The following is a 19,642-nucleotide window of genomic DNA, read 5'->3' as shown; positions in this document are numbered from 1 at the left end:
ATCTGGCTTCAAGGCTATGGAACTCTATACCACTTCAGCTAAGACAGATCCCCAACCGGAGGTTGTTTAGGAAGGAAATTAAGACATGGCTCTTTACCCAATAATACATCGGTCAGCTCATGTTCAGTTATCTTATTTAGCGCCAAGACGCCTCGGAATTAGTGCTCTTTAGAAATACCATCAGTCAGTCAGTCAGATCTCCGTGTTCCACGTGGAGCCACAGAATGATCTAAAAGACTTTTCTGCACAAAGCAACCCCTCCTGCTATTTCCTGCAGGCAGCTAGCCGCTTGAACAACTTTGGGTGACACAGTGTTGTGCCACCCTGCACGGGATCTCACGTTTCTTGGGCTAAGGGGTCCACATGTTGTCGGGAACCCGAAAACATTTCAATAACGAAGGGTCTCACTTCTGGTGGTTGTTGGTTAAGCAGGCGTGCAGCTACCTTAAGTCATATCATCCTGATTGATGGATTGGTATTACATCATTTCTGTTACCATAGTAACCAGGACTATTTTGTGTTCTTTCTTTTATGTGGGCAGTCCGTGTATTTCAGCGTGCGGCTTTCGTTTGCTGGTTCCTTTTCTTGATCTGTGCCTTGGGATCCGCCGTTGCCAGACTGGCCGCTTCAGTTTCATATGGTGAGTATTAATTCAAGGAAAAAAAATGGATTCCAGGAATTTGAGGCGAAAGCAAGTGTGTTTTTGTCTTAGTCTCTCTCAGAGGTTTTATTTTTGCTTTAATTCCACTAAACGTCATCAAAGCTTGGTGGTATGTCCTCTGTGTAACACATTTACTGCCTGATCTTTGCAGCCGTTCCCGAGTTGAATCTTGTCCTCCTGGTGGTTCTGGCGGTTTGCCTCATCATAGAGTTCTTCTCACCATCAGCCTGGAAGTGCCTCAAGAAAGATGGGAAAAGGCAAGATAACCAAGGTACCGGTGGACATGACCATTGTATAGAATCCATGGCAACGGCATATTCCCATTCTGCATGGATGTGGTGATTCCGTTGCGCAAACTGTTATGATTATTAGGGTTGTTCTCTTCTAGGCACCCCTCCTTTAGGTTACACTTGGTAATCATTTAGAAATGAATGTGATTGATAAAACCAGGTGTCAATCAAGTCTGCTCACATATGTTTGCTGCAGCGGACTCTTGTGGTCCAAATAATTGTTGAGTTCTGAACAGTTTCATGGAAAGCTGATAACTATGAGTTATTCATTGTTCAAAGAACGCAGTCTTGCAGAATGAACTTTATTAAATGGGTCTCTGGACACATTCTGCTAATTTTTTCATTCTGAAAGCTTCGACAGCATCTAAATATTATAGTGGCTAGAGGCCTAGAACTTTACGCCATGAAATAATGAAGGAGACAGGCCACGCTGAATCTCATCACCTACTTTAGCTGACGGCTACTACAAGGCCTTCGCTTACCGCGCTTATCAGCCTGGCTGCCAGCTCACAACAAGAGTAGCAGCCTCTGCCACTATATACTGAAGATAAGCTTTATTGTTCAAACAAGCATGCGGGTGTGAACCATCTCTGAAAATCAAATAAAGCTTTCCTTTTTGTGCCAAGCTTAGCTTAGTGAATAAAGACAGAAGAAAGAGAGTTTTATTCATAAAACATTGCACAACAAATTTGTTGGATTTTTTTCTGTTGTTTACAGTTTTGGTAAAAAGTGCAGCTACCCTTTTGTTTATCTTTCTTGTTGTTACAATTCACATTGTGTGCACCGGGATAGGATTTGTATTTTGAAAATACATCTTGAAAAAGTATCCAGTATTTACTAGTGTTCTTGAGTGTGTTCTTCTTTATTGAAAGATGGGGGGTTGTTCCAGGTTTATTGCTGTGATTTCTCATAGGATTGATTGTTACCTGAAGCATAGCCCGTGCAACTATTGCTCTGTGGGTTGTGGGGTGGCTGCAGTCCTGCTGGCTTTCTGTCTCGAGCTGCACAAAGTCCTTCATGCCAAAGGTCTAGAAAGCTGAAATCTGGGCTGCGTTCGAGAGGATGATCTAGAACATGTATCTGAACCACGCCAAAAGGCACCAGACGATCCAATAGGGCGATGGGTACTTTCCATGTGGTCTGGTAGTTCATTTGCAGACAATAGAACCAGAAAGTCAGGGTACTCCTAGGTCCTGGCTCTCCTCAGCTCTCGGAGCACGACTAATATCCCTCCTGGTCACATGACGGGACTCTGCTTCCAGAGATGTTACTTTGCACCGTGCTAGAGTGCACAAGGCCGTGTGGGGTGTGCATTCACTCCCTTGATGTCCACACGGGGGCTTATCTTTGGAAATTGCTTTGTTTTCTATACACTGACCCAGGTGACCCTCTGATCAGAGTAGGTGATCCGAATGCAATTATATGAGTGGCTATTGTAGCTTTCTTGGAGGGTGAAGCAGTTTCCTCCCACATGGACAAGTAAGCGAAGTGCCTCGGGTCTTAGGATAAAAAAACAACTATAGCACCCAGACAGGCCAACACCATGACATTAAGGTACTGGTTCTCTCTGTGGCAGAAGATTGACTGGTCCACTGCCAGGCACCGTGATTCAGCCAAGGAAATGAACTTGCTTTCTTGCTTGATGCTTGCGTGGGATATTTTGTATTCTTCGCAGACGCAGAGCCTGGTGAATTCCTTTCCCCTCTAATCTAGGTGTCTCTTGGTTATTTGGGATCTGAATCCAGTCCTCAAATATGACCTCTTGCTGACAAAAATACCTCTCTGTGAAGAACTGAGGGGCATATTACCAACAATTAGCAATATTTATCGCTAACTAGGCTTAGCAAAGATTTTTTTATCGCTAAGCATCACCGGAAATTATCGCTGAGATAACGTGCTATTAGCTACGTTTATCTCCAAAGCGATAATTTTTCCGGCGATAGCGTGAATATCGCCGAGAATACAGAGATATTCACGCATTAGCGACTAAATGTTCTTAGCCATGTTATCCACCTCCCATTGGATAACATGGCTAAGAACTGGTCTGGGCAGGTGTTAGTATTTGGAGATATTCGCGCTTAGCGCAAATATTGCCATCGCTAAGCCTGCCTTGCTAATAGGCGTTAGCAATGTTAGCTTTCAGTCGGTATCTGGTTGGGAACGCCCACTTTGCATGTCATTAGCGATAATTATCGCTAACATGCAAAGCGGGCCCCAAACCGCTCGCTATCGCCTCAAAGCTGTTGCTAACATCAGTTAGCGACAGCTTGCTAATTGGGCGATAGTATTATCGCCGCTTAGCAGCCGAAAACGGCAGCTAAAGCGGCAAAAATAGCATATCGCCAGCATTGATAATATGCCCCTAAGTTTCTGGTTCCCATGTCCTCTGCCAGGTGCATCAGAAAACACCAGACTCTAAGCAAACCATGGGCTGTGTTCAGTGAGGACCTGTTGGACCCGAGGACTCACTCACGTTCCTCCACAAAGTCTAACTGAACATGGGGGTGTGCGCTATCCGGGTTTATCCAGATTCGGCAGGAGCAATGGGGGTTTTGTCTGAAGTGCCCGACTATCAGGGATTTCCCCCGGGGATACAGGAACTGAATATGAGTGAGAAGGAAGAGAAAGGTGGAAGCCGCACAAGGGGCCAGTGACGCGTGCTCCATCCTCGGCCACACTTTTCACAATCTGGTTTTGCCAACATAGACCATCATTAGATCAACAGATATATGTGAACATAACTTAAGGTATTCAATGAGTCTCCTGCCCTTGGTTCCTGCCTCAGCATCCTCAGGACACCCCACCTCTCTATTATAACATCTTACGATATTACCGAACCTATAGGTAATGAGCAAAAGAATAAGCGGTGCAGCTTGTACGGGAATAGTGTAACATAGAAACATTATTCAAAGTCTGCTCAGATGGTGTTTATGGGAGAGCCCGCATTCTATTTCACCTCAGTTGGATGATCTGTTCTTTCACAAATTACAGTGAAACTTAGATCTTGGTGGTACTTGTTAGTCGTTTTTAGTAGAGAGTCGTCAAAGTTATTTCTTAAGTCCGAGTTCTTTTCCTTGTTAACTCCTTCAGGTGTCAGTTGGTTCACAGGTCTTAGATTGTTATCAGAATCTCAGGAGGTTGCCAGCATGCAATGACCTTTTAAGTTCTTTTGCAGATCCCACTCTGGACAAAAGGAAATCTGCAGATGACGTCAATGAGGTTCAGGATATGGACGAGGATTCCAAGAAAGCCTTGCCAGGTACGTTTTTTCTCTGGTTCTGGTCTTATAAGATATAACATGGCCTATTGGATAATGATCAAGCCTGTGTTGGCTAGCAAGATAGTCGGCGATTGGCTGCTGTGTAAATATTGATGGCAGGCAACATGGCTGCTGGGATTTGGTGTCCTCAACAGAGTTAGTAAATCTCAGGCCTCACAAACCAAGTCTCTGCAGCCCCATTGCTTGAGTAATGCAGTGCAGTGCGTTTGAGACACGCCAAAGCAGTCAGCCTCCACCGTCACGCCGACACAGCTTCTTAGAATGTCCTAGACTTGTGACTGGTTTCTACCCCACTGATAGGGTGACGGCACCATATAACACCCAGTAGTAGGATAGAGGTATCTTCATCAGCTGTAAAGTGCGGATTGGTATCTAGAAGGTTCAGGAAAGCTGATGTGTGCACTTAATCTCGTCTCTCCTATCGATTTATTCCACCAACCGTGTTCTTCAACTCACACCCTATTAACTCTATTAAATGAGTCTCTCTATTAAATGAGTCTGGCATGGACTGGTTCACTTAGTGTTGTTTTATTTAGTCTAACATGGGATGGTTTCCTTGAGCGTTGTTTATTTTAATCCAGTATTAGATGGTCTCTTTGTATGTTGTTCTATTGTAATTCAGCATGGAATGGTTTCTTTAAGTGTTAATTAATTTAATCTGGCATGCGTAGCCCCTCCCCCCTCCCCACTCCCCCGAGCATGATTTAAGGTAATTTGGCGTGGGAAGCCTTCCTTCAGCGAGGTTTAGTTTGATCTGGTATGGGATGGTTTCCTTGTGCTTGGTTTAATTTAACCTAACATGGAATGTTTTTTTATGAGTTGGTTTAGTTTAATGTGACGTGGAATGGTTCGCTTGAGCGCGGTTTAATTCAATCTAGCATGCAATGGTTTGAGGGTGGTTTTATTTAATGTAGCAAGGAATGGTTTCGTTCAGCTCACAGCTTGCAGAGTACAAATGTATCCTTGTTCTATTCCACTTTTAGTTTGACTGTGGTATGAATTCTTGAGATTTCTCCATAACTGGGATGCCGGGTCTGGTGGCTCTGTGGACCTCATGGTCACAGGTTGAAATCCCGGCGGGCCCACTCAGCCTTTCATCTATCTGAGGTCGATAAAATGAGTACCATTGAGTTGGGTAACAATAAAGATCGGTTATTCAGCGCCAAGATGCCTACAGGGGAACGTGCGCTTTACAAATACACATGTTATGTTATAATTGTAGGGTCTGGTCTCAAGGGCACGGTTTAAGGAGCTCAGATCTGTGCACTCACTGAGTTAGAGAAGTCCAGTGGACTGCAGCACTAGCACAAACCCACCACGCTATTCTTTGCGCAGGCAATGGCTTCATTTTTCAAATCCGCGAAAATCAAAAAAGCTTGTTCATCTTACACACACCATACTCCAATATTGCACTAAGAAACCTGGAATTGTAGTTGTAAAAGTTTGTTTTAAAACCTTTAATCTTGTGCAGATAAAATGTACAGCAACAACACAGACTAAAATTATAATAAGAATATTTCAAACATTATTTTGCATGTTAAATGGCCTCTTAATGCTACTGCTATGGTTAAACCCCAAGCTAATTTAATAGGCTGAAAAGTTATCTACAACTCCTGCCAGCTGAGTATTTGGAAGGGAGCGCACATCATACCTTTTGAAACAGGAAGTCTGGCTGTTTTTTATCAGAGTTTAGCCATGGAAGGACAGGTTTGTGCTTCACCCAAGAAGACGAACCCCTGCAGGGCTCCCTGCTTCTACAGCTCGCTCGCCGATTGAACGCGAAATCTGGATTGGGGATCGGCAGATCAGCCTTCAATAATCTTTCGGGCAGAGACCTCTCCTAATTAATGGTCAACAACCCGGGTCTTTGTAGGGTTTTGGTGTTTAATGTTTTACAAAACAAATCTCTCTAGTCTTGACCATCAGAGCCTAATTTACATAAGTTAACTCCACATATTTACATTAATAATCAGCGCCATGGCCTTGAGTTAGAAAATGTCCGCCTCCGCTGGCGGCATCCATGTTTTATCAGTACTTGACACAGAAAAGGAATATCACACTTTCCAATACAGATACCCTTTGAATTGGGAACAAATCAAACTTCAGCGAACAAATTACTCAGGGTGGGAACTATCATAGTGTTCACAACATCTGGAAGGTGAACCAACACCTTTAATCATTTGGTATTTAAGGATTGCTTGATCTCAAAAATACCTTGTTTTGCGCTATTGATGTTAAGACTAAGATCTGGGGAGGAAAGGGGGTGTCTGCTTGCAAGTGTAAGCCTTTTTTGTGATATGAACTCATAAAATCCTTCTTTCTGATGACTCCAGACCTGTCGTAAGAGCCTGACCAACGTAGGCGGTCTGATAGGCGCTTCCAATGAGAAGCTGTCTTGGCTCCAGACCTAGTTACCAGCAGACATTGCTCCCAATTCAAGCTGCTCCTTTAACACTTTACTCCTTAAAGCTGGTATCGGTGCGGGAAGTCTCGACACCCCAAATGAATCCCCCGTTATTGGCATATCCTTTAATTACGTTGAACCCCTGATATTTCTTCTGCAGTCGCTGGATCCTTACACCAGGGTCTTCAACTGCATAATCAAACTGAGTTACTCCGGGTCTGAGTTTATTTTTTAATTTCTTTCTCTATTTGTTTCATGGTGAACTTAATGCCAGATATTTTCTGGGACAGATTGGCATGAGAGGATTTATTAAAGAGCCATAAAACTTCCTCATCTTTATTGCTTCTTCGGATTAGGCAAACTGAGTCTCTAAGGCCCTTCCTCCACAACACTGAAGGACATTTGAAAAACTCTGGTCTACGACTCATATTTTTTTCCGCCATCGTCACGTTTGTAGTGTGAGGAAGGTTATCTTTGCCAGCATTCTTCATGCACTCTTGAGAACATATGAAATGCAGAGAAGTTAGCTCATACATAAGTTAGCAGGTACAAATCTATAGTGACAAGTTCTTTTGTGAAGAGGCTGCGCGGCTGAGAAGCATAGTCAGTATAAGGAGTGAGCTAACGTAGCCAATGGTGTAACAGAGTCTCAGGGACCTCGCTTCCCCACCAAAACACACTACACATGGTATGTGTAGTAGTTTCCCTTTAAGTTTGTTCCACAAGCTCTGTATTGCGATGATGTCATTGCCATGACAATGGAATGCTGCAGGTCCTGGAAGCTGTGGAGATGAGCAGTGATTAAAGTACGTGCTCTTACTCCTACCTTGTGTGTCGTAATCACTTCAGTATCCCCATAGAGTCGATTGAGGTAATGGTTTCGCCTTTCCTTCTCCACAAAAGTAGTCCTTCATCTCCGCTTGTAGTCACACCGTGTGCTAGTAATGCCAACAACTTGGGCAGGATAGGCCTGGTCCCCACCACCTCACTTCCTGTACTGAGTGAGCCGGGCTTCTGCTTCGTGAGCTAGGATGCTGGAGGAAGAGACCTTGGTACCACTCCTTGAGGGATGTGCCTTTTGTTATGGGCGCCGTGCCATGTCCAGCTGCCGCCTGCCTATAGGCTCTTTAGGGCGCTCACTGCATTGCTCTGATCATCAGGCAGAAATATGTGTAGAGAGATGCGGAGCCAAAAATCAGTGCCGCCAACATGAATCCAACCCCCCCCCCCCCCCCCCCCCCCCAGCCCCAATTAAAAAACATGTTAAGGTAACAACATACATGTAGTGATGCACTGGACCTCAAGACTGAGCCGTCCATCAACCGCCTTTACTGGTTCTAGAGCTTAGCTTTCAATCCACGGTGTCAGTGAGCTGTGGGTAAATGTCTATGTAATTCCATTGACACCTGTGTCCAACCAGCCTGCTGCAACGTTTTCTCGGCCATCTGGTAGTCTAACTCTCATGATGACCGTGATATGGGTACCAGATGGACGTATGTGATTGATCACGGAATCTGGGACTGACTTCAAGATGTGTGTGGCAGATCAGTCCTCTTTGTGGCAAAGAGTCCAACCTGTCTCGCATCAGTGCCTCTTCATCCTGTGCTGTCACCGCATCCAGTATTTTTCTGTGGTCTCTATGGATCCTGCGTCCTTGCCGTACCGTCTTTGATGAAGAAGGCCATTTTTGTACAGTACACGTGTTTTGCTGGTGTCTTTTCTCTTTTCCTTATGAATGGTTCTCCCAAACACCTCTACCTGTTGCCCTCTTGGCCAGCAGTGTTTTTGTGATCCTCACGGCCTCTTTATTTGGTACTCGCAACCACCACTTACTCCTTGTAATTCGTCCAGTGTGCTGGGCTCTCAAACTGCTGATAATCCAACTGAGTAACTAGGTCTGTTCAATTTGAAAAGGTTGCTGGTGGTGTCACACCTTGTGACATTAGGTTCACTGCTCCATCTTTGGGACAAGGATGACGCGTTGTTTCGTCCGGCCATCCATACCTGGGACGTCAGATAGTTACGGAGGGGAAAATGTCCTGTTTTTCTTGTGCGAGAGTGCACAGCCTGCTCTAAAGTGCCATTGCATGAGTTTTTAGATCAAAGAGTTTTTGCATCTCATTGCAGAAGGTGGTAAAGGTGTACAAAGTAGGATCATCAACCAATTTTTCCTTCTAAGTAGAATAGAACAACGGCCACCTTGGATTGGCCATCTTGGGAGGTAGCAGGCTGCAGAGGAAGTCCCGTTGGCAGTGGTTGGGGAACACTGCACGCGGGGGGAGCGAGAGGGGCGCTAGTGGGATGGGTGGCTGAAGGAAGCAGCTGGGGCCTTAAGCAGCAAACGTGTAAGTGCCACTGATGGAAAAGCGTGTGGTGACCTCTGTCACCCTGCTGGTGGTGGTAAAGTCAATGGATCTTGAGTGTGTGGTGGCCCACAAATAGTCACTGCCACTTCCTGACAAACTTCCAAGGCTTCTGACCACAGTCTCGGATTGTTAAATCACCCCGCGCAGTCATCCTGCTGAAATGGTGGCACGGTTTCCATAATTCTACTTTAGAACCATCACCCAAGCAGGAGGTGAAGCCTGGGCGGGCAGTCTGTCGTACACTCGCCTGGAGTAACTAGATCCATCATAAGCGTTGAGATTCCCCCAACCCCCTCCCGCCCCGGTCCTCCCCCGCCCCCCACGAAACCCCCTCAATTCCCCACAACCTGCCAGCTGTACAACTGGTCACTGGATGTACCCAGGGAAAACCGGAAGTGACCTACAAATGCCAGTTCTAGGGGCTCTGGATTCAGCCACCCTTTTCAGCAGATGATCACCTCCTTGGACATGTGCAGATGGAAAATCTCCAGATTACTGTGACTTTACAAAAACAAAGTCTTCAGTAAGTATCATACACAGGGGCGGGGCGGGGCATTCAGCAGCCTGCTCAATATGTCCCCCTCCCCAAAAACCCTCCCCCAGGAATATCAGTCCCAATGTTGGGTATCATCTACGTAACACACACTAATTCATATGTCCCTTTTTAGTTGAATGAATACTATGGCACACGTACAAATTGCCTAAAGTCGTCGCTCACCCACACGTGCACTTTTTCTCTGGAGTGAGATCCCTTTTCTCGTTCTTCTCAGCTGAGTGGTGTGTTCCTTGACACATTTCTGGGAGCCCTGGGCACTGACAGCAGCAGAGCCAGCCTACAAGGCTACCCGTTAGCCATCAGAGCTCTTTCATAGTCTTAGGCTCGTAAGAAGGTCTCAGGAGTTGCCCAGGTCTCAGATAGCTGCAAGGATTGCTATTCGTGTCTCAGAAGGCAGACACTGACTTCATTGTGTGTTTCTTTACAGGTGTCTCTTCGGAAACAGAAGACCCTCGCAATGAAAGTCCAATTGGAAGAACTGCAGGAAACATCTGCGGTAAGTGCAGTTTTACCACCGTAGGACGTACCACACATGGGTGTAAATATCCTTGGCTTCTCACTCTACGCATCCAGATCATGGACTTTGTCCACAACATCCATCTGATGGACTCAGTTGATACTTCACAGCAGAAATGTGTGAATTGGGTTTAGTGCCCCTGGTTTTTGGAATTAAATAGAAGTGAAATTACCAGGGGCCATAGATCTTGAAGTGTCACGCGCCATGTGGGGAGATATAGAGAGAAAATTAAGCTGTATTCAAATTTAAATACATATTTTTCATGTGTTGCTGTAAAAATAAACTAAAAGGAGAAATGGAAGCAGAAAAGTTAATGGTTTATAAAACTTTTAATAGAACAGAATGCTTTCTAAAGTCTAAAATTCCCTGAGTAAGTTCTCTCCTTTTACTGCTCTCTGTCTCTCTCGTTCAGACTTTCTTCGGATTGCTTTCACTCCCTGAATCGCAAGCTCCCTTGTTACTCACTCATTAACTCAACCACTAACTTCTTCACTATGAAGATGACTTACCCCTGTTTTCAGTCATTCATTTACCAGTCCAGACAACCTACTTGATGTGATGCAGAGCCTGTTCTAGTGCCTTGTCCCAAACGGAAGCCCTGTCCGTCTTGTCTTTTATTCTTTGCTGTGATACTGACTGTCATTCTTTTCAGGTGTTCTGGACAAACTTCTCCTCCTGCTGCGCCTGACAGCCTTCCTGGGCTCCTGGGTTACCCTGCTGGTCTATTTCATTTATGGTGAGTTCAAGAAAGAGCTGAACATTGGCCATACTTTTTAAGCAAGTCAAAAATACCTTTATGACCAAAGCGGCAGAAATAAAGTTATCAATAAAACACATAAAATACACAATAAAGAGATCAAATCCAGCATACTCACATTAAGACTACCTAGTGAGAGAATTCATGTCAGTAACAAATATAAAATCAAACAACATCGGGATTGTGAGAGAAGAAACAGACAAGCAACAGCAGAAAAATAAAAAGCAGTGCAACATAAAAGTGCAAATCGTTTGCCAGAGGCTGCAGCTTTTAGGTGTTGGTGTCAGGGGTAGAGCTGCACTTAAGTTGTGGTAACGACTTGCGTTGTAAATGGAATGCTTGGTTCAGACGCATTTGTTGTTCCGTCTGCGTTATTCAGGAATGCGTGGCAAAGGAAAGCTGGGTTGTATCATACAACCCACTCAGGAAACAGCAAATACCATGACCGATGAACAACGCATTGCCTTTGAAACGCAGGTGGAACAATGAAGGAAATCCCTACTGTTGCGGGGACTTGAGTTGGAATGGTAAATTATACTATTCCAAAGTCCAGCGCCTCCCTAAGGCAAGTCATTGCAATGACTTGCGTTATAAATGGAATGCATGGTTCAGATGCATTCGTTGATCCGCCTGCGCTCTTAAGGAACGCAAAGAAAGGAAATCATGGTTGTGTCATACAACTGCTGCACTCAGCTGTGAATAAGTGACTCTTGTAACCAAAATGTATGTGATTGTTCCACCATTTTAAAGTCCGATTCTGCTACGAAGTGATACACTCTGCAAATAAGTTTACGTTCATGACAGGAAAAGGGACAAACGTCCAGCTGGTTACTGTTGTAAATGCCTTTTACGTATTGGTCAGCGACAGTCATTAGCTGTTGGGGTTGAAACTCATTCATGAGATGTGAAGTTCTGAGTGTGCCACAGAATACTGCCAAGTAAACATAAGAGTCCACCACGGGATTGGCGCGCTTTTTAGTGAAACTTCGATTATCTTTTCTGAGGAATGCGTTCCACAAAGGTCAATTACAAAAAATAAAAGACAAGCTCAAATAATCTATTGTTTCTGTAATTGACTGTCTGATAGTCTCATGCATGTTATTGAAACCTAAAGAATATCTATTATGTTTTGACATATGGAGTTGTAATAAGGAGAAGTTGCAAGTTATTGCAGAGGTGTGTCCTATTTTGAATAAATGAACCAAGTTTGAATCGGTGGAATTGCAGATTATTTTCAACCTAAACATAATCAACATAGAGAAGGAGGGACCCGGCCTCACTGATCGTTATGCAGCGCTGCACGAAAATCTGCACCACTGCGCGAATGGGGGCACAATAAAGAGTGCCACGCAAGAGTTGCGAGGCAATGATGTCATCCGCTGTGCTCGTACAAACAGATTTTCTGCAACAGTTATTGTTGTGCCAGGGTTCCTAAACTTTTGTTTTTTTTGCTTGAAATTGGCTCTCAGATTGCACCCTCCAGTGAAAATGTATGAGATGAAAACCATATAAGGTTATCCCACATATATCTCTTGCCCCTTGTTCGCCCCTAGTTTCATGTGGTGTAGGATTCCACTCGAAGCCAGGTCACAGAAATGTAGTCAATCTGGCTTTCTGGGGGTGCTTGCACTTTTCCCACCTTGTTATGACCCCTGTGAGTATTGTAGGGAACGGCACTCCACTGGGGTTTTAGTTATTTTTTTGGGATGCTGCACTCATGTCAACTTTTGTTACAAAATCATCTTTTGCGCTTGAGAGGTTATCAGTGCTACTGTTTGGGTTGCACTAGTGCTCGCTCAAAACTGCAGTAATTTGGTCCTGGTGAGCTGAAAATAACTTTTACTTGGGTGGCAGTGGAGAGACCTACAGCCTTACCCATATGATGTGGAGCCTGAGTTCTGGCTTTCAACCATTCTAGGGAGTATCAGGTCTCAAACAGGACCTGGCACAAGGCGTGCCCACAACTTATTCTGCTCTTCACTTGGGGCATCGGGACCGGATGCCCAGGAGAAACTGGCGAAGAAGGGAAATTGCAGTGGCATGGGATCTCGGAGGGTGCTGTGGCACTGTGAATGGTTGATGTAAATGTAAATGTGTTTCGATTTATATAGCGCACTTTAACCCAGGGGTCCCAAGGCGCTTGCTTAGGGACCCCGTCCTGGTATTCCCCTGTGAGATAACCCCGCCAGGGTATCCACAAGGTGAAAGCCAGGCATCCCGCCGCGGGGGGCCATAGTGGAGATTAAGCAAGCTATTGCCCAGAGTCGCAGAGTGTGACCCCGTGAGTCGAGTAGGCACCGGAGCGAGAATTGTCGACTCCGTGGAATTTTTGAGCCCGAGACCCGCCGGGGCGGGGAATCGAACCCTGGTCCACGGCCGATCTCAGCTTCCAGGTCTGCCGCCTCTAACCACTGAGCCACGCTTCTCCACATGACGACAAAGAGTGCTGCGCTCAGATAGGTCAGTTGTTGTGAAGTACCACACTGAGATTGGTTGAAGAGCCAGTAAGTATTAAGCTAGCACACAGCGGCTCTGAAGTCCTGGTAGCCGCTACCTCCCACTATGAATGGTCAGGTAGGAGGTGTGGCAGGGTGTTATTGGAGGAGGTGGCGTCTAGTGGTGTAGCCTATGCAGGCTGTTTCAAGTTTTGGGTTTTTCTCAAACTCTGGTCACAGAATGCCAGTCAGTGTTAATGTCATAATTAAATGATGCCAAATAAGTCACTTCTCCTGTTTAATCTTTGCAGATTTCCGTGCATATGAGAAACCAGCCCACTATGAGTTGACCATCTCACTTGCTGTTGTGGTGCCCACCGCGCTCTTCATTCCTATCTGCTGCTGCTGCTGGCTGAACAGCCGATGTAAGTGGGTGTGTCGGGGATTTATAACGGGGGAGTTGGGCAGAGTTTCTGTAGCCTCCAGTACTCTAACTTCGTAATTGGCAAACCTCTAACTCTGTTCAAACACCAATAGCCAAGCTGCATTCCTTTCCTCTGCCTCTGTCACGGCCGGCACTAGGGCGGTGCGACCAGTGCGTCTGCACCCAGCTCTCACGTCAGGTGGGGGCGTGGTGTATTCAAGAATATTGCTGTTTGAAAAGCACCTGCTGCCGCATTCCTAGCCTCCAGAAATTCGCAGGCAACAATAAAAATGTCAAGAAGACTCCAGTGATTAATGTTCTTCCTAGAGAGAGATCGGAGGTTTGTCTACTGTAGGTTTTCGCTCTTGGTATGGTAGGGCAGTGGTTTAACGTGCCTGCTGCAAAAAACATGTACCATGCAGATCACAAAGTGCATATAATGTAAATAGGTCAGTGGGTTCCTGCTTTTATTAGAGAGATCCTATTGTTACTTGCTGTTTATAAGTTAAAATCCTACTATAGAACAGTGAGCTATTAACCGTCTTCAAAGAGCTTCATGCAAACTGCAAGGTATAGATTAGAGAGTTATGTTTATTTTGCTAGTCTTTTGTTATCCTATTGTCTGAAAAATGGTTCATTTGGATAGAAATCAGTTCTTATTATTAAAGAGAACCACCAGCCATGGTGTGCTTCTCCAGACCAAGCACTCAAACTATCCTGCCTACCTGCATGGGTGACATGTGGCTCCTACACCTTGTAGTCCTCTGGCTTATTTAACATTTCCTACAAACGTATTTACACACCTATGATTATCACTGTGTAGTGTGTGTGATGTAAAGTGCTCTGACACCCTGCACTGGTATGAGTGGCGCTATAAAACTAATTAAATGCATCTGAGAGAGAGTGGTTATGGAGACTTGCGAGGCACTGTTAAAGGGTGGTAGTAGAGGAATCTGTGGCAGAGGTGGTCATTGGGGGGTGCCAATAAACATTGTTGCACTGGGCGCCACCAGTGCTAAAGCCGGCCCTGGCCTTTGTTAAATCATTTTGGCTTGGTCATGGTCTATCGGAGGGTGGAGATGATGCTCATACCATGTGGAGCATCACATAACTTTGTCACTAGTCATTCAGTTAAAGGGAAATAGTATAAGGGGCAACTTAGCTCCACACCTGAAGCAAGACTGATCTGAGCCGAGGCTTTTTCTGGTGCCCTCGGGCTCACAGGTGACCCTGTTAAATGATGAAGAGCTTACCGTCAAGAGAAGGATGTTTCCAACTATGTAGAAAATAACTAAAGCAAATGTCTGACATAAAGAGTCCAGCCATCTTAACTTAAATGAAGCTACTTAGATTAAAGTGAGTTTGTCCTTCCGCCACAAAGTGGCCCAGCTATAAAAGAAAATGTATTGCATATCATGGTCTGATCCTTGAGGTGTGAGGAGGAGAGTGACATCATGGAGATCAGTCTCTTGTGTCATCCACAAGTAGGATTTAAACTGTGGTCCTCTTAAAAGCGCAAAATTTCAAAAACTTGGGAACTTAACTATTTCTAGAAAAGACGGATCTGAAGAACTTGCATGAGCTTCCACCATCACGCTTTGTTCTTCTGGTAGAATGAGTGTCTCACTATTCCAGGCTCTGTGCTGGGTCTATTGCCACCATCTTGTTTTGGTTTTAATTTTACTTCCCAGTGCTTGTCGCTGATGCCGGAATAGCTCAGTCTCCAGGCTCGTTTTCATTCATACGCCTATCGCTGCATGATTGGATCACACAGAAGTGTGTCTACCAGTGGCAGCAGCAGCGGGGTGCTGTAGCAGTTCCACAGATGGGGTGACCAGGTTGGACCCTGTTGGGTTCCTAGTCTGGTGAGATTTGGACTCAGAGGCCATCCATAGGTTAGAACATATTCAACTTATTATTCGCCTCCGACTTGAGAATTTGGAAGAATCGGGGAGGACAGCTGATGATGTAAGTGCCCTGTAGCGGGTCGTAGACGTTTTACCTGGCCCTGTAGCGGGTCGTAGACGTTTTACCTGGGATCGCCCTACAATAGTGCAACAAGATTCATTGCTCGTAAATGTGTTTGCTGGTGCACTTTGGCTGGTGTCCTGTTTCCTGATGTTTTGCTAGAAGCCCTAGTGACTCTTTTCTGTTTCATTTCTTTAAGGGCTGGAGAGACCCGGCAATAGCCGTGTGACGGAAGAGCGCATTATGGAGATGGGGACTTTGCTTGAGAACGATCCAGGTGGCACTTAAATGACCCTGCGGTGTGATAGAGGTTTATATCATTGATGCTCTGATTTTGAAACTTGCTCTAGTCTGTACAAAGATATCCTGTGTGTAGTGGCCCTCCTTCTTGAACCGGTAGCTTATCTCATGGCCCTTGTTGTGGAACCGGGAGCCCATCTCGGGCAGTGCCTGAGCCCCTCTCACCAGTGATTTAAATGGGCCAGTACTGTCCTTTACTGAGTACCAGCACTTTTTATTTTGAGAGGGAGAGTACCTCCACTTCTCAAGAGAGACGTTATACTTTCAATTGGAGAGTACCAGCACTTCTCAGAAAGCAGCAGGTATTCTGGAACAGAGTACCTGCAATTCTATTTTTTCATTTCAAGCACTGCCTCTCACTATGCATGAATGACTCGTCACTGGGATCTGAGCTCCTCGTCATGGAAGGAGACACCATTCCTCACCGTTTTCTTCCATGAACTGTGTACTCTTGGGCAAGAAGGACCATCTTCCTCTCCTTGACTGCATGCCTTTGTTTACTGACCGCTCTGACGAGTTCAGAGAGCTGGCACTTTGTATTGATAGCTTGAGTTTATGAAAAACCTCCTCATAAGCTTACTTCTAGATTAGATAGTTCAATATCTATTGTATATACATATATGAATTTATATTTATGAAGCATTAACCTTGTGAAAATGTACGGACTGAGACACATTGTATTAAAAAGGGATCTGGTGCCTTGCCTGAGCCAACCTGAGAGTATATTTGAGGATAGAAAATGGAAATGTCTTTTAGACTTTTATCCTCAGCTCTGTATTATAACACTGGCCTCAAGGGACAGCGGAGAAGCATAGACGTCCTAGTCAACTGGTGCTGTCAAGGGTTAATAATGATAATCCACATTTGTAAAGCGCGAACAATCACCCGTAAGGGTATCTAGGTGCTAAGGCCCATCAGGAAGATTAAGCAAGCTATTACCCAGAGTCACATGGTTTTGGGCTAATCTGCCGCCGGCGATCGAACAGTGATTCCAGCGTCAGTCGCCCTGGCCGTGGCGCCACCCCTCTATGTAGAACATGCTGCACTGCTTCTACCCCTGGGGATACCCCTGTGACCAGCAAGTAATCTGGGCTCTGTGGACTGTCTGCATTTTGCACTTCTTACCTTCGCCCAAACCCTCCGCGGCAAAGAGAAGGCGATAGAGGGGTCAAGGATGGAATACAGAGTCATGCCTCTGATGTCATTGGGAGGCGGAGGCCCCCCCACGGCTCGGGGGTGTAAGATGGAATTTCAGCGGGTGCGACTGAGAGGGGAAAGTATGTGAAATAATTTATATTTGCATTTTATGCACTGAGTGAATAACTTTTTTTTTAGTTCAATTTCTGCACCCGCAGGACTGTATGTTGGTGAATCTGTGTTAAAAATTTGACTATTCCTCTCCAAATGTGAAATTACTTTTTTATTATTATTCGTTATTAATCCAACATTTCTTAAGGGGACAGGGCATAGAGAAAGTTGGGTACTCCTGGAGTAAAACGAGTGTAATCAAATACGACTGCAGCTCAGGTCCGTCCGACACACCAGCCCTGCCTATCGCCAGCCTACTTCAGATGCACTGACCAAGAGGTATCAGTGTTTGCACAGCCGCACTCACTAATGTCACTATTATTTTCAGGTGTCTGTATTTATGTTAACGTGGTTTAGATTTTTTTTTCTTGTAAATGTCAAACTAGTCAATGTATTTGTATTCATTTTTATATAATAAAGTAAAAATGAAACCATTTTTATGTCATATCTTTCATCAATTTTGAGATATTAACGTGATAACGTACCATGCCATAGCTGCCTTGATGCTAGCTAAGCCTTCTTCTCGCAGCCAGCCCACCTTATGAATTATCACCATGGTTTGTCTGATATGTGCCTGTGGTGTCTCTTTGTCCCTCAGGTACCCCTGTGGGGTCCCTGTGTCCTTGTAGTATCCCGGTGTCATTCCTGTGGCAACCCAATGTCCTCATGGTATCCTGTGGTACACCTATGCTTCTGTGGTGTCCCTGTGGCACCCCTGTGTCATCCCTGTGTCCTGGCTGAGTATGATCTCTTACCTGTATTCCACTAGATTGTTTTAGACTCTGTCAGGACCTGGAGGCTGAGATGTTTGTGGTGGTTCAAGTATCAGACTTTGATCTGTACCTTACATCTGTGAGCAGGGAAATGTTACTCACCTGTAACCAAGTGTTTGCAGCTTGTGCTGTACATCACGTGCTGTGCATTAACCTGCCACTGACTTCGAACACTCCTGCAACAGGTTTTTTTTGCATGGGGAACAAACTGAACGAAAGACTGACCTCTCTTTGTCTCACAACTCCTCCCCTACGATTAGAAACATTTACAACACAAATGAATGAACAAAAAAACTCTTTCATTTCAAAAATAGTGGGGGGGACGTGGTTACGAGCGTCAAGATGGCCGTCACATCTAAGAGTGCTCTGGACCACTCTGTCATCTGCTCACATCCTCGTTGGTCCAGGAGCAGTGGACACTCCTAATCACTTCAGTGTGTTCCAGTGACCACCTCACTGAAGTCCTACAGCTGACGAAATTGCCTCCCGGAGCGGTAACATCGGACCACAAACAAAATGGCAGCCCGCTGAGAGAGCCCTACCTTTAGTCCATTGATCTGAGCTGCGGGGGTCCTGGTGGTGGACTGTGCCTGAGGTGGAGCGTCTATGTGGGCTCCTACTGATCTGCCCCGGTTTAGCTGGGAGGTAGAGGGTAGAGTGGAGACCTCCTGTTTGGTGCCTGCCCTGCCACACCAGGAGGGTGAGGGGGGCTGTGCTGTTGGCTGGGAGCCTTCCAGATTGGAACGTCTTGTGTCACTGCTCTAGCCACGGCTGCCCAAAGCTGACTGCAACCCAACTCTAGGTGACATTTTGTAGAAACGTTATCCGGTAGGTGAGAAGGCCATGTTTGGTGAGCGGGCAGTTGTGCTAACTCCCATGGGTGATGCAGAGGCCCATTGGGTGGTTCGCCGCTCCCAGTTGATAGTGCTCTAATACTTTCCTTTTCAAGACTCTGTTCCTGCTCCATTGTCCTCCCTACCGCCTCACATTGAGGAGATGGTTCCTCATGGGGAAGCATCCTGGTGTGATGCTGGTAGAGTGGAGTGGAGAGGCAGGAGTGCTCCCTACATCACCGAGCTCCACTTTACTCTCCAGCACTGACAGAGCTGCCTCCTCTCTGACCAGGCCTCTTTCATTGGGGGCATCTCCCTCCCCTCGTACTCATCATGGGCAAAGACAGGCAGATAGGCAAAACCTCCTCCGTCTCAAACCCGTATAGACCAGTACACCATGGGCTGCTCCAATGCTGGTGATGCCGCTCCAGCCAAGAACTCTTTCGTGAAAGGAGACCTTGCCACCATCCTCCAGACCATACGTTCTTCCCAAGACTCTGTGGAGACCAAACAAGGGGAAATGCGCATCAACATGGCTTTCATAAGACAAGACCTCTGAATGCCACAGCCAGAAATTCTGTGGCCGAATCCAGCATATCTTCGATGGAGGATGATGATGTGACACTGAATGTGCCGGTTTCTTGGTTACTGACCCACACCAATGAGCTCCATCAGAGTGTTGAAGACTAGAAAATCGCTCCTGCCTGAACAATCTTCGCTTCATTGGCATCCCTGAAGGCACAGAACCTGCGCAGTCCACGTCCTTCCTG

At 45.7% G+C, this 19,642-nt stretch overlaps 1 protein-coding gene across 2 annotated transcripts in view; it reads left to right on the top strand.

Moving 5' to 3' along the window:
- Positions 1-17,685, top strand: part of LOC147725623 (uncharacterized) — a 47,997-nt gene extending 30,312 nt beyond the window's left edge. For both annotated transcript variants that reach the window (XM_086964314.1, XM_086964315.1), the window contains exons 5-11: positions 542-640; positions 813-932; positions 4,127-4,210; positions 9,985-10,053; positions 10,727-10,810; positions 13,578-13,691; positions 15,858-17,685. In XM_086964314.1, coding sequence (XP_086820440.1) covers positions 542-640; positions 813-932; positions 4,127-4,210; positions 9,985-10,053; positions 10,727-10,810; positions 13,578-13,691; positions 15,858-15,946 — 659 coding nt within the window. In that variant the 3' untranslated portion in view covers positions 15,947-17,685. The remainder of the gene's footprint in view (positions 1-541; positions 641-812; positions 933-4,126; positions 4,211-9,984; positions 10,054-10,726; positions 10,811-13,577; positions 13,692-15,857) is intronic.
- Positions 17,686-19,642: the final 1,957 nt, after the last annotated feature.

The sequence above is a fragment of the Lissotriton vulgaris genome, chromosome 3_2 (assembly GCF_964263255.1).
Source record: "Lissotriton vulgaris chromosome 3_2, aLisVul1.2, whole genome shotgun sequence".
Lineage (NCBI taxonomy): Eukaryota > Metazoa > Chordata > Amphibia > Caudata > Salamandridae > Lissotriton > Lissotriton vulgaris.
The sequence above is the reverse complement of the archived record's forward strand: the minus strand, read 5'-3'. Positions and strand labels throughout refer to the sequence as shown.